A 12190-nucleotide genomic window follows, 5' to 3' on the forward strand; every position below is an offset into this window, starting at 1 on the left:
CAAATCCCTTATTTTTATAAGTAGTTCAGAAATCAGTTTAAAAGCCTGACAGGATGAGAAGTGCTGACATTGCATCCTAAAATTGCAAAGTTGGCTTTGAGAATACCCTGCAAATCCTGGACACCTCACAGTGGAAGGAATAGGTTGTCATTTAGAAGGAAGGTAAATTTTAATGAAGTGGAAACAGAATTTTATTTTAACATTCATTTTTTTTCTGTAAATAATTTTTTGTGGGGTCTAGGAACGTGTTCCAGATAGCCCTTCTCCTGCTCCTTCTCTTGAAGAGGGCCGAAGACCTGGCAGCCATCCATCTTCTCATCGAAGCAGCAGTGTGTCCAGCTCTCCTGCACGGACTGAGAGCTCTTCAGACAGAATCCGTAGGTCACATTCTTCTCCTTGTCACCACTTCAAATTTGATTAGGTGCAGCTGGTTTTTCTAATCAAAATGCCCTCGTCTTAAATAGATCTCAAATGTGTCATGTTCCGAAGTTCAGCTGCAATAACTATCTCCCAACATTATGTTCCCCAGTTTACAGTATCATAGTATCTGATGCTACGTTAACGGGTACCGGTATAAACTGCCATCATGTCATATTAAGCATAAAGATATGAGCTATGATATACAGAATTGCAGCTGAGAAGCAATTTGCTAGATTAGTTTTAGAACTGAACATATAGTGTAAACATTTTTTAAAGAAATTGAGTTTTATTTATTCTGGTTACTCTGGTTTGATTTCTAAATTGAATCTGACTTCATAAGCAACATTTTACATGGTAGAATTGCTTGGTAAAGAGAAAAAATAGGTTAAATCAATAAAAAAATGTGTGTACTTCCTAATTTTTTTTCATATAAAAATTTGGAATGGCGAGAAATATGATACAGAGAGTATTGTCACCTCATAGCTCACAAGGGATGGAGTGAAATTAAACCATAGTGTCTCAGAGTGATGCCATTTTTATCAAGGCTCCAAGTACAGGATGTAAATTAAGTGGCAAAAGCCCTGAGTTCTATGATATTCCAGTGCAAAAGGCTGGAAATCAAGGTTGTATACACATTTTATGGATATTTACTTAAATTCATATTGTGCTTGTCCATTCCTTTTATTATTGCTCCATTGCAGGTTTTTGTGCTTTCAGGGCATCTTCCCAGAGTGGAATTTGTTAGTAGGTGAAGCTAGAGGATGTGGCATGCAGATAGAAGGAAAAACCTATATGAAATACATAGTCATGTTGATCAGAAAGCAGCACATGCATCTTTTAGACTGCCCCCTTTCAGGCTCTCTGCAGACTTAGGAAGCTGACTCTTCATTGACCTTCTGATGAAAGATCTTTCATTGCTATGTAATGAAAAATGACTTACCAAAGAAAAGAAATGAGGCCTGACCATGACAAGCTGAAAATTCTGTTTTCTTATCACTTGGACGATTCAGATTGCAGATTAAACTGGCATTCCATATATTGTGACCTAACTATTTCCCTAGGCTTGACCCAAGAGCCTTATATTTTTTATATATTTTCTCTTTCTTGGGGAGGGAAGCAGTAGATGCTTTGGTGGGTACCTGATATCCAGCCAGGGTCAACCTACCACAGAGTTTGTAAGGAAAGCTGTGGAAAAAAATCTTATAAACCTGGATTTGTAGTTTAAGTTTTTTGGGTTTTTTTTTTTCTAAATTGATTATTTTACTAAAAAAACCCAAACCAAACAAAACAAAACAATGCAGACATTTTCTATTGTTCTGTTAAAAAAAAAAAAAAGTTAAATAGAGAGATACTTACTGGTTTTCCTAATGAATGACACCTTCTTTTTGTAAACAAATTCAGCTTACTCTGCTTACTTACCAGCAGAGAGGAGTGGGACCTTTGCACATAGCTTATTCCAGTGTGATCATGACAGAGTTCCTTAAATACTGGATCATTTCAGTAACTTACTTATTTATAAAACATCTCTTTTTCTCTCTTATCTGATTGTTAACATCACAACTTAAGTACATCTGCTTTTGTGGTGCCAGCAAGAGTAAGATGTAGGCTACAGAAATAAGGGTTGTATATAAAGAAATGCTTTATTAAAAATAGCATAAAGCTCTTGCAAATACAGTTTTTCAGGATAAAAGCATAGGGATATAAACCACCCTGTATGCGTTTCTGAGGTGTGTTTTGAGAGTCATGAAGGTCTGTTTGAGAACTGTTGGAAAGAGCTTGTCATGCTGTCTGATGAGCAAATAAACAATCCTACTGTTGCACAGTGGATTTTGAAAACATGTTTATCACCTGGAAGGCCAAAATGCTTTATTTAGGGAAGTTAGGAACTGCATATTGGGAATACTGATATACAAAATTTTTTTTACAGCTAACTAACTAAAGTAACTACCTCAGAACCTTCTGTGCCTTTGGGGCTTGCTTCGTTTTGCATGTCAGTTCTTGTTAAATAAACAAGAAAATACTTTTAAGTATCCAACTTTGTCCAAAGATACTGAACTCTTCTTTTTTAAAATTAATTGTTTTGAATTAGAAGTAACAGGAAGAAACTGTCTTGCACTATAGATACTGATAGCACAAATGAAGTAACTTTGTGGTTAGAATTCATGCATAGTTAAGAAGAAAACTATATAAAATAAGTACAAAAGTGTATTGTTAATATAACAGCTGATTTTCTTTCTGCCTGTGCTTGTGTCTAGCAGCTGTCCATCAGAACGGGCTATCTATGAACCAAATGCTGATGGGTTTGTCACCTAATGTCCTGCCTGGACCTAAGGAGGGTGATCTGGCTGGTCATGATGTGGGACATGAGACAAAAAGAATACACATTGAGAAAGGTAATATGAGTATCATTATTCTACTGTTTCAGTGTAAAACAAGTATTGTCCCAACAGCTAAATAGTATTATAATTGTGATTTTTATTCTTCTAATTGAGATCTTTCGCTTGTTTGCTTTTTGCTTCACAAGTTAAATTATAACAGAATGATAGCTTCCTTGATTCTTCTACTTTGTGGTCCTTGAGATTAATAAACAATATTTAAATGAGGAGGATTTTCATAAATATTGCAAAGAAGGATGAGTGAAAAATAGTTTTACCTTACTGTTGTGTTGTTGACCCTTCTACAACACTGTTTAGGTATTAAGTTTCTGTCGCCGTCCAGTTGACTTTAATGACCTACTTCGCAAAGGGACTGAGCACCGTGAAAATTAGTCCATGTGTGCAAAAAGGAAAAAGGCTAATACCAAGCCATTAAATTAGGCAATTGCATAAAATGAGGCTGCTACACATTATATAATGGGATTTAAATTTAATTGAGTATATGACCAAAGTGTTTGATCTAGGTGAATAGTCCACATGCACTTATGCTGATTATGACACCATTTCATCTCTGTTGGTATTCAAAGTTAAGTTTCTCTTCAGGGTTGTTACAGGGGATTTTGGAGGTGCAGTGGTGGAATTTTAAAAGGTAAATTGATGTTACATTTGCTTATATGTGAGTTACAGACTAAAAGTGTTTTAGTGAAAGAGAAGTTAGAAATATGACATATCCATTGAAAAAATATTCTTTCGGCTTTTCAGAAAAATCAGTTCTTTAAGCACAAGAGAAAAAATAAAAAGGTATAATAGGCATAGAAACAGAGCTGGGGAAACTGCTGCAGTAATAAGGATTTCAGAAAAAAAAGACATTTTGGGCTATATTTTTATAGCTATGATACCTTCTCTGCCTTGTGTTTGAACACTTGAGATATGAAAAAGAATTAAAATCTGGACAATTCTATTCTGGACAGGTGGCATTTTTAATAGGATTACTAGAAAAATTAATGGAAACAACATTTCTTTTCTATAAACCATTTAGTTTGGTTCACTGCACACACAACCTATTTTAGCTTATACTATGCCCTCACTCAGCCCCTGCAAATTGTATCCCTGCTGTGAAGTATGATGTGATCAAATAGGTTTGTTTTGAATTTCCATAAATGATTTTATTTCAGCCTTTGAAGTTACTCATTTAAGTGTAATCAGACTGGTAAATCCTGCAAAGAGAAGTACATATTAAGAATTGCTTCTATTTATGCATGTCATTCAATTTTTTTTTAAGGCTTATTTCTGATGGTAACCCAAATGTATTTTCCAGTTTGTTGCCAATTCACGTTTTTACAAGATCTGTTCTCAATAAAACTGCTGAGAATTCTTTTTTCTTCAGTCCTTGTTTAGGTCAAACCTATTTTTTGTTCTTTTTTCCCCCTTCTGCTCTAGCCTACTGAATTAATGGTAAATATTCATGGGCTATCTAGATTGATAGGGTATACTAAATTAAAAATTGTTTTCTGTCATGACTACATTTATCATGTCTCTCATACCAATCTTGTAACTTTAATACTTATCTAATCTGTATTAAAACAAGTGATCTAGCTTACAGATAGTTGTGGAGATAGTAATTACCTACTTCTGTCACTGTGAGCTTGCAGTCAGATTTCCAAACTCTTGCTTACCACTGCAAATCATTTGGAATGAAACCATATTTATAAATGCAAACACACATATACAGGAGTTGGTACTCTTGTTTTTGAAACATGATCACCTTCACCATCTGATTCAGAAGAAAAAGAGGAAAACAGGAGTTCTAATTCAGTATCATGAAGCATTTAAACATTATTGTGTTTTCTTCTAAGCCACTTTTGTTGCCAGAAATCTATTAGCTGCAACTATATGGCTTTTAATTGAACCTGGGAAATCCTGCCTGCTAAAGAAGGCCCTGTTTTTTCTTTTCTTGTCTCGTTTTCCATTAAAAAAACTGAAAAGACAAAAAATCTTTCAACTAATCTGAAATCAGGGAACAATTTTTTTACAGCTAACAGAGAATTTAAAGGAGGAACAAAGTTATATCAGAGGCAACTGATCAACATACTAAATTTTGAAAAGACTTAACATATGTCAGAGGGGTGAATCATTTCTCTGACCTGATCTGTGAGTTGGAAACAGGAAAGAAAATAACATTTTACTGTTATAAACATAAACCAAAGAAGCTAATTTACCCAGTCCATGCAACATAATGTAATATATTTAGAAACAGTTTGTTGGCACTTGCAAACTGAGTAACAGTTTGAGGGCATTCAGGGTTTCAGATATCACATGCATTTTATTCAAAATTCAGTCAGAATTATTATTAGTGGCAAAGAGGAATTTAAGCTATCAGTAATCTCTTGTCTAGTTTTGTTTATTTTCTTAAATTTGCCTTTAGACTGTCCTCAAAATCTGTTCTCAGGTTCTGGTGTGCGCAGTCTTGAGTGACCCCACCTTCCATTGGAGTCATGTTGTCATTTATGCCACCAAGAATCGCATTAGGTCTGATTATGGGTCTGATTCACTGTCTATTAAAACTGGAGAGTTTGTATCAGGCTTTAGGTCAATATTTGTTGCAGGAAACCAGGAAGAGTTTCTGTTATCAAAGACCATTGTGTAACCCATAAGTTTTGTGAACATTTTCTAGCTGCTGACTCCAGATGTGCAACTTGGCCATGTCCTAGCTTCATAGAATTATAGAATCATAGAATAGTTAGGGTTGGAAAGGACCTTAAGATCATCTAGTTCCAACCCCCCTGCCATGGGAAGGGACACCTCACACTAAACCATATAACCCAAGGCCTCGTCCAAGCTGGTCTTGAACACTGCCAGGGATGGAGCATTCACAACCTCCCTGGGCAACCTATTCCAGTGCCTCACCACCCTAACAGGAAAGAATTTCCTCCTTATATCTAACCTAAACTTCCCCTGTTTAAGTTTTAACTCGTTACCCCTTGTCCTATCACTACAATCTCTAATGAGGAGTCCCTCCCCAGCATCCCTAGAGGCCCCCTTCAGGTACTGGAAGGCTGCTATGAGGTCTCCCCGCAGCCTTCTCTTCTCCAGGCTGAACTCAGCCTAATCTTATGATGGGGAAAGACCAAATGTACACATTTGAAGTTCCACCCACTCCCTGGGTTCCATGAGGAGAAAACTTACCTTTGCTAAGAGTTATGCTGTGGTCCAGCCACGTTTCTAATGTGGACTAGGGAGGACTACAGGAGACAGTGCAGAGCATGTCTGCCCGATAGTTCGTGCGTAACTTAAAATGTCATTACCTGTATGACCAGAAAAGTCAATTACCCTAGATTTCCAGGATTTTTTCCTTATTAAAGCATAGCAGATTTTCGAATTTTACTGAAAGGAGGCTGTAGAACTGCAAATGATCCTGGGAAGAACAGGGTAAGTTCAAGTGTATGATACTAGTTCAAGTACTTAACAGCCATCATCAAAACCGAGTATCTGATTTTGTAACCTGTAATTATGGACTGTTTGATGATGCGCATTTGGTTTTATTAGGTCAGATTTCGCAAGAAGGACTTTTGTGAAGTATAGGAGTAGTATTAGAAAAGATCCATTTTTTTTTTTTTTAATTAAATTAAAAATAAGGCTCTGAGTCTTTTCAGGTCTTTTTTGTGACTCTAAGAGTTTGCTTTAGATAGTCCCTCAGTTTTGGCAGGGTATATTTTATCACTTATCCTGCTCATCTGTTATCGGAGGTCCTGCAGTCTGTGCAAAAATTGTGGTTTTGATGGTTATGGGACTAAATACTCATTCAGCTATTCAGTGATGCTGTTAAGTGCGGAAATAGCATAGAATAGAGGAACTAGCAGAGAACCTAAAGACTAGACAGCTGAATCCTGATCCTCTTTTTGCTCATTGATCTGAAGTGCTTAAAAAAAAAATGACTTAAACACACACCCCTAATTCCTTGTAGACCAAAGAAAGAACTGAACCTGTAACAGATTTTCTGAGCAGTATCCTTAATCGCTGTCCTTTATGTAAAAGAGGGAAGTATATTTTACCAATATACTTTTGCCCTTATGACCCAGACTCTGGCCATGTTGGGGCTGCAAGATGGAATTTATAGCATGGTCCTATTGCCAGAGTTTCTCTATTTACTGGCTCCTGGTAGAAGCATATGATTTTCTGTTGACTTTAGGCAGACTATAGTCCTACTTTTTAACTTCATTAGATCCCAGTTTGCAGCACCTGGTTAGGGTAACTGATGCCTGCCTAGCATCTCTACCCTAAACACTGTAAGGATGTAAGACCCAGCTCACTGCACCCCAAGATTCCCTTGGCGGGGGGGGGGGAGGGGGGGGGAGGGGAGGATGACAAACAGTTGCTTTAATACCAAATTTAGATGCTTGTTTTATTGGATCTGGCCCTAGAGCATCAGATTAGAATTTTCTGTCTGCATCAATTTATATTTTTTTAGATTGACACCAACAGCAAATGAAGCCTGAATGTCATGCTTACATTTTAAATTGAACATGTTATTTGAGGTGTTATGAGAAGGACACTCTCTTGTTGAAAATATGCATGCTGTTTTCTACAACAAAATATAAAATATTCACCATGGTCACAAAGGAAGCTAAACTATTTCTTTCAGAAGAGCTTTTAAACTATAATATTAATGGAAATTTCTTAAGTTATTTTCACATAGTCAACAATAACTGCTCCTTGACTACTATGATAGCAGCGATTAAGGTCTAACTTTACCAAGTCCTCATATTAAAGAGTCCCAGTCTTTCCCTCTGTTTTTATTTTATGTTCCCCTGTAGAGACGTGAGCAATCTGAGATCTCTAGCTAATCTCTTATAAAATAGAATATTAAAATTCAAAAATATACTTAGTGCAAAGTGGAAAATAATTTAAATATTCCAAAATTAGAATTTTATTTTACTGTTAGCAGTCATGCATCAAGCTGGGAACTAATAATATGTCATTCTATATAGTCAGATATTCACTGTGTATTATGAGCAGTAAATTCCTTTATAATATATAGATAGTGTAAATATATATCAAGCATGCTTATTCACCTTGGAATCATAGAATCATAGAATGGTTAGGGTTGTAAAAGGACCTTAAAATCATCTAGTTCTAACCCCCCTGCCATGAGCAGTAGGAATGCCTCGCACCAGACCATGTCGCCCACGGCTCTGTCCAGCCTGGCCTTGAACGCTTCCAGGGATGGAACATTTTTTGGGCAACCTGTTCCAGTGCCTCAACACCCTCACAGTAAAGAACTTCTTCCTTATATCCAATCTAAACTTCCCCTGTTGAAGTTTGAACACATTACCCCTTGTCCTGTCACTACAGTCCTTAATGAAGAGTCCCTCTCTGGCACCCTTATAGGTCCCCTTCAGATACTGGAAGGCTGCTATGAGGTCTCCACGCAGCCTTCTCTTCTCCAGGCTGAACAGTCCAACTTCCTCAGCCTGTCTTCATACAGGAGGTGCTCCAGTCCCCTGATCATCCTCATGGCCCTTCTCTGGACTTGTTCCAACAGTTCCATGTCCTTTTTATGTTGAGGACACCAGAACTGCACACAATACTCCAGGTGAGATCTCAGGAGAGCAGAGTAAAGGGGCAGGATCACCTCCTTCGACCTGCTGGTCACACTGCTTTTGATGCAGTCCAGGATATGGCTGGCTTTCTGGGCTGCAAGTGTAAAATGTGTAAACATACTTTTATCTGTTAGTTTTAATTTTTTTATACAGATATACACAAAGGGATTGTTTTAGTTGGTAATTCCTTAAGATACTGGGTTCAGGCTATGAATTTATACATCATCTAGTACATTGTGAAAGTGGTCGTGATTTGAGCTTTAAATACTTCTTAAACCCTAAACAGATAGTAGTCAAATTTGTAACAAATTTGTGACAGATAATATAAAGATCCAGTAAATGAAAGGCTCAACAAAGCTGGTATCACCAATATAACCTTTTGGCACTCTGGTTGTTGGTGTGTCTTTTCACTCAGACCAAGAGGCTCAAGAATGCTTGAAGTACATTAAAAGCTATTACAGTTAATGGGCTACAAAGGCAAAAAATGCAATTGCAAGTTTTTTTTCTTAATGGGTTGTTATTTATTAAGAAGTCAGAAAACATCTGGTTTTGTTGCATGGAAAACACAGAAGCCTTTCATATTATTGAAGAAGACATAAATAGTATGTGTATGCAGGAAGAAGTAGCACAAACTTCCAATTTATTTATTTATTTATTTATTTGCAAAGTATTAGATATTTCTAGACACTCTCACTAAGCCATACTCCAGTGGGGAACTTCTGCAGGTTTGTTTGCTACTAGGGACTGTTATTGTGCTAGGGTAGTAGTAGCAGTTTTGACAAAATTTGTGGAAGATTTGCTGTACAGTTTTCACTAGACAGATAATGTGAATATCAGCTCCAACACATTCCAGGTAAACTGGACTTATTGCAGCCCAGTTGCATATATGGATACTGGCTGTTCTGTATTTACATTGTCTTAAATGCATTGATGTATCTGACTGAATAGGCTCAAAAGAGTTACATGTGCACAAAAGATCTGATTTATTCTCAATCTATTGAAACAATTGTGCATGTACAATTCCCCTCTGCCTTGTGCCCCAAACAGTTCCCTGACAGTTTTTCTTCTTTTGATTCTTTTTTTTGTGTGCTTGTCTTTTTAATGGCCATGTGTCCTTCATGTACTAGACCTTAGAATGGTCTTTATAGAGTCAAAGAATCATAGAACAGTTAGGGTTGGAAAGGACCTTAAGATCCTTAAGGTTCCAACCCCCCTGCCGTGGGCAGGGACACCTCACACTAAACCATGTCACCCAAGGCTATGTCCAACCTGGCCTTGAACACTACTGAAGCATTTACCACTTTTAGGCAACCTGTTCCAGTGCCTCACCACCCTCACGATAAAGAACTTCTTTCTTATAGCCAACATGAACTTCTGCTGTTGAAGTTTAAACCCGTTACCCCTTGTCCTATCACTACAGTCCCTAATGAAGAGTCCCTCCCCAGCATCCTTATAGGACCCCCTCAGATACTGGAAGGCTGCTATGAGGTCTCCACGCAGCCTTCTCTTCTCCAGGCTGAACAGCCCAAACTTTCTCAGCCTGTCTTCATAGGGGGGGTGCTCCAGTCCCCTGATCATCCTCATGGCCCTCTTCTGGACTTGTTCCAAAAGTTCCATGTCCTTTTTATGTTGAAGACACCAGAACTGCACACAATACTCCAAGTGAGGTCCCAGGAGAGCAGAGTAGAGGGGCAGGATCACCTCCTTTGACCTGCTGGTCACGCTCCTTTTGGTGCAGCCCAGGATACAGTTGGCTTTCTGGGCTGCAAGCGCACACTGAAGCCGGCTCATGTTCATTTTCTCATCAACCAGCACCCCAAAGGCCTTCTCCACAGGGCTGCTCTGAATCTCTTCTCTGCCCAACCTGTAGCTGTGCCTGGGATTGCTCCCATCCAGGTGTAAGACCTTGCACTTGGCATGGTTAAACTTCACGAGGTTGGCATCAGCCCACCTCACAAGTGTGTCGAGGTCCCTCTGGATGGCATTCCTTCCCTCCAGCGTATCAACCGAACCACACAGCTTGGTGTCATTGGCAAACTTGCTGAGGGTGCACTCAATCCCACTGTCCATGTCAGCGACAAAGATGTTGAACAGGATCAGTCCCAGCACCGACCCTGAGGGACACTACTCGTTATAGTCTTTGTTGGTCTTTATTACATGGGGGTGGAGAGAGCTAAAACCTGTTTGAAGTAGTTTGTGTGCTCAGTCTAATTTTTATTTTCATGAATTGTTAAACAGAAATTGTAATTGATTAGGTGTTAAAAGGATGTTTGTGTTTTGTTGTGTTTTGGTTTGTTTTTTTTTTAATTAGTCTACTACATTATGGTTTTTAAATCATTAGTTCCCTTTGGTTTTGCTGCTAGAAAAGGTATGTTATAGGGAGTGAAGTTAATGAAGTTGTGGCTGTTCACACTAAGAGGAGATATATCCCATACCACCATTATCAGCCAAATACGATTCTGCTTCTGTGTAGTAGTTATCTTTAAGATTTCCATTTTGCTAATTTTTAACTAGCATTTGTTAATGCATTTGCAGGGGAAGGAAAAAAAGAAAAATAAAGTGATGTGTCTAGATGCACTAGAATTGAATTCAGAAGGCATTAAGAAGCACAGAATTATTTTGTGAATTTAAAGGGAATATAGAGTCATACAAATTCTTCCTGCAAATACAAAGTGCTCTTGCTTTAATGGAGGAAAACTTTTATCTCCTAGACTTCATTTCTACCCGTTTATACCTACAGTTACTGTTACAGAAAAGAGAGCTCAAAGCAAAATTTTAAGAATGTCTTCCACTTGAAGGAACTGTTTCAAAAGTGCTAATAACCTGCTGTGCAATTAGTTTTATCTAAGTTATTCAAATGCAAAATACCCAAAAAATCAGTTTTGAAAAGCCTTAACTGAGAATTGCAACCTAGACAAAGATAGCATTTCCTTGCAAGTAGTATGGGTAATTTATATAAAATTACTATCTTTTTTTCTCCTTTTTTTTTTTTTTTTTAAATTAACTTCATGCAACTGCATTTTTTGCTACACTGTCTCCACATAATCTTTTCCAGATTTTTGTTCTGAGAAATAACATAGTTATTACAGATTCTGTTATCATTGTAGGTAATGTATGGCCACATTGAATTCTCAGAGATATTTCTTCCCCTAAGTGAAGAGTTTGGGTTTTTCTTCTGAGATGGAGCAGTACTGTCGTAGTTCAATCAGAAGCAATTTTGATTTGCTCCTTCCTTTCTACTTTCTTTTGTTAAAAAAGCTTCTCCACTTCAAATGCTGCATCTAATATCTGAGTGATTTACATCATTTTTTTCTTTATGCTATTTAAGAAGGTACTTTGCGGGAAAAAAAAAAGTTACAGATCTTACGCCTCTAAACAGGTCTGTCTTTGCATTTCAAAAGGTTGGGTAAGATCCCAGTGGACTGAGTCAGGAAAAAATTTGCCTTTATGTCTGCTTCTCTTTCTCCAGTTTCTGGTAAAAACCTCTTTATTTTTGGTTTTAGAGATCAGTCATACCTCTAATGTTTCTTGTGAGCTAATGGTATACATGAGACTTATTCACACTGATTCTTCAGAATTTTGGAGGAGATGGTCAGACATTCTTGGCCACAAAACTCCCAAGCAGACTAGGTATAACTAAAAACTTGAGCTTCTCCAAGCTATATTTTTCAGAAGACTTTTCGAAGAAGTAAATGAACGGTACAGCCAGCATGGTATATAACTGAAGGCAACATCATAATGGTGAAGAGGATGTCTTGGTTTAAATTTGGTTGGTCCAGAGACAGAGAAAAACTA

General features: G+C 37.6%; 1 protein-coding gene across 6 annotated transcripts in view; it reads left to right on the top strand.

Moving 5' to 3' along the window:
• Positions 1-12190, top strand: part of DACH1 (dachshund family transcription factor 1) — a 375827-nt gene that overhangs the window by 261002 nt on the left and 102635 nt on the right. For 3 of the 6 annotated variants that reach the window (XM_061445288.1, XM_061445286.1, XM_061445289.1), the window contains 2 exons: positions 242-377; positions 2676-2813. In XM_061445288.1, coding sequence (XP_061301272.1) covers positions 242-377; positions 2676-2813 — 274 coding nt within the window. The remainder of the gene's footprint in view (positions 1-241; positions 378-2675; positions 2814-12190) is intronic. The other 3 variants (XM_061445287.1, XM_061445292.1, XM_061445291.1) reach the window with 1 other exon arrangement.

Source organism: Pezoporus flaviventris, unplaced genomic scaffold (genome assembly GCF_033815535.1).
Source record: "Pezoporus flaviventris isolate CSIRO_AGI_PZ_B2104156 unplaced genomic scaffold, CSIRO_AGI_Pfla_v1 ptg000003l, whole genome shotgun sequence".
In the NCBI taxonomy this organism is placed as follows: Eukaryota; Metazoa; Chordata; class Aves; order Psittaciformes; family Psittacidae; genus Pezoporus; species Pezoporus flaviventris.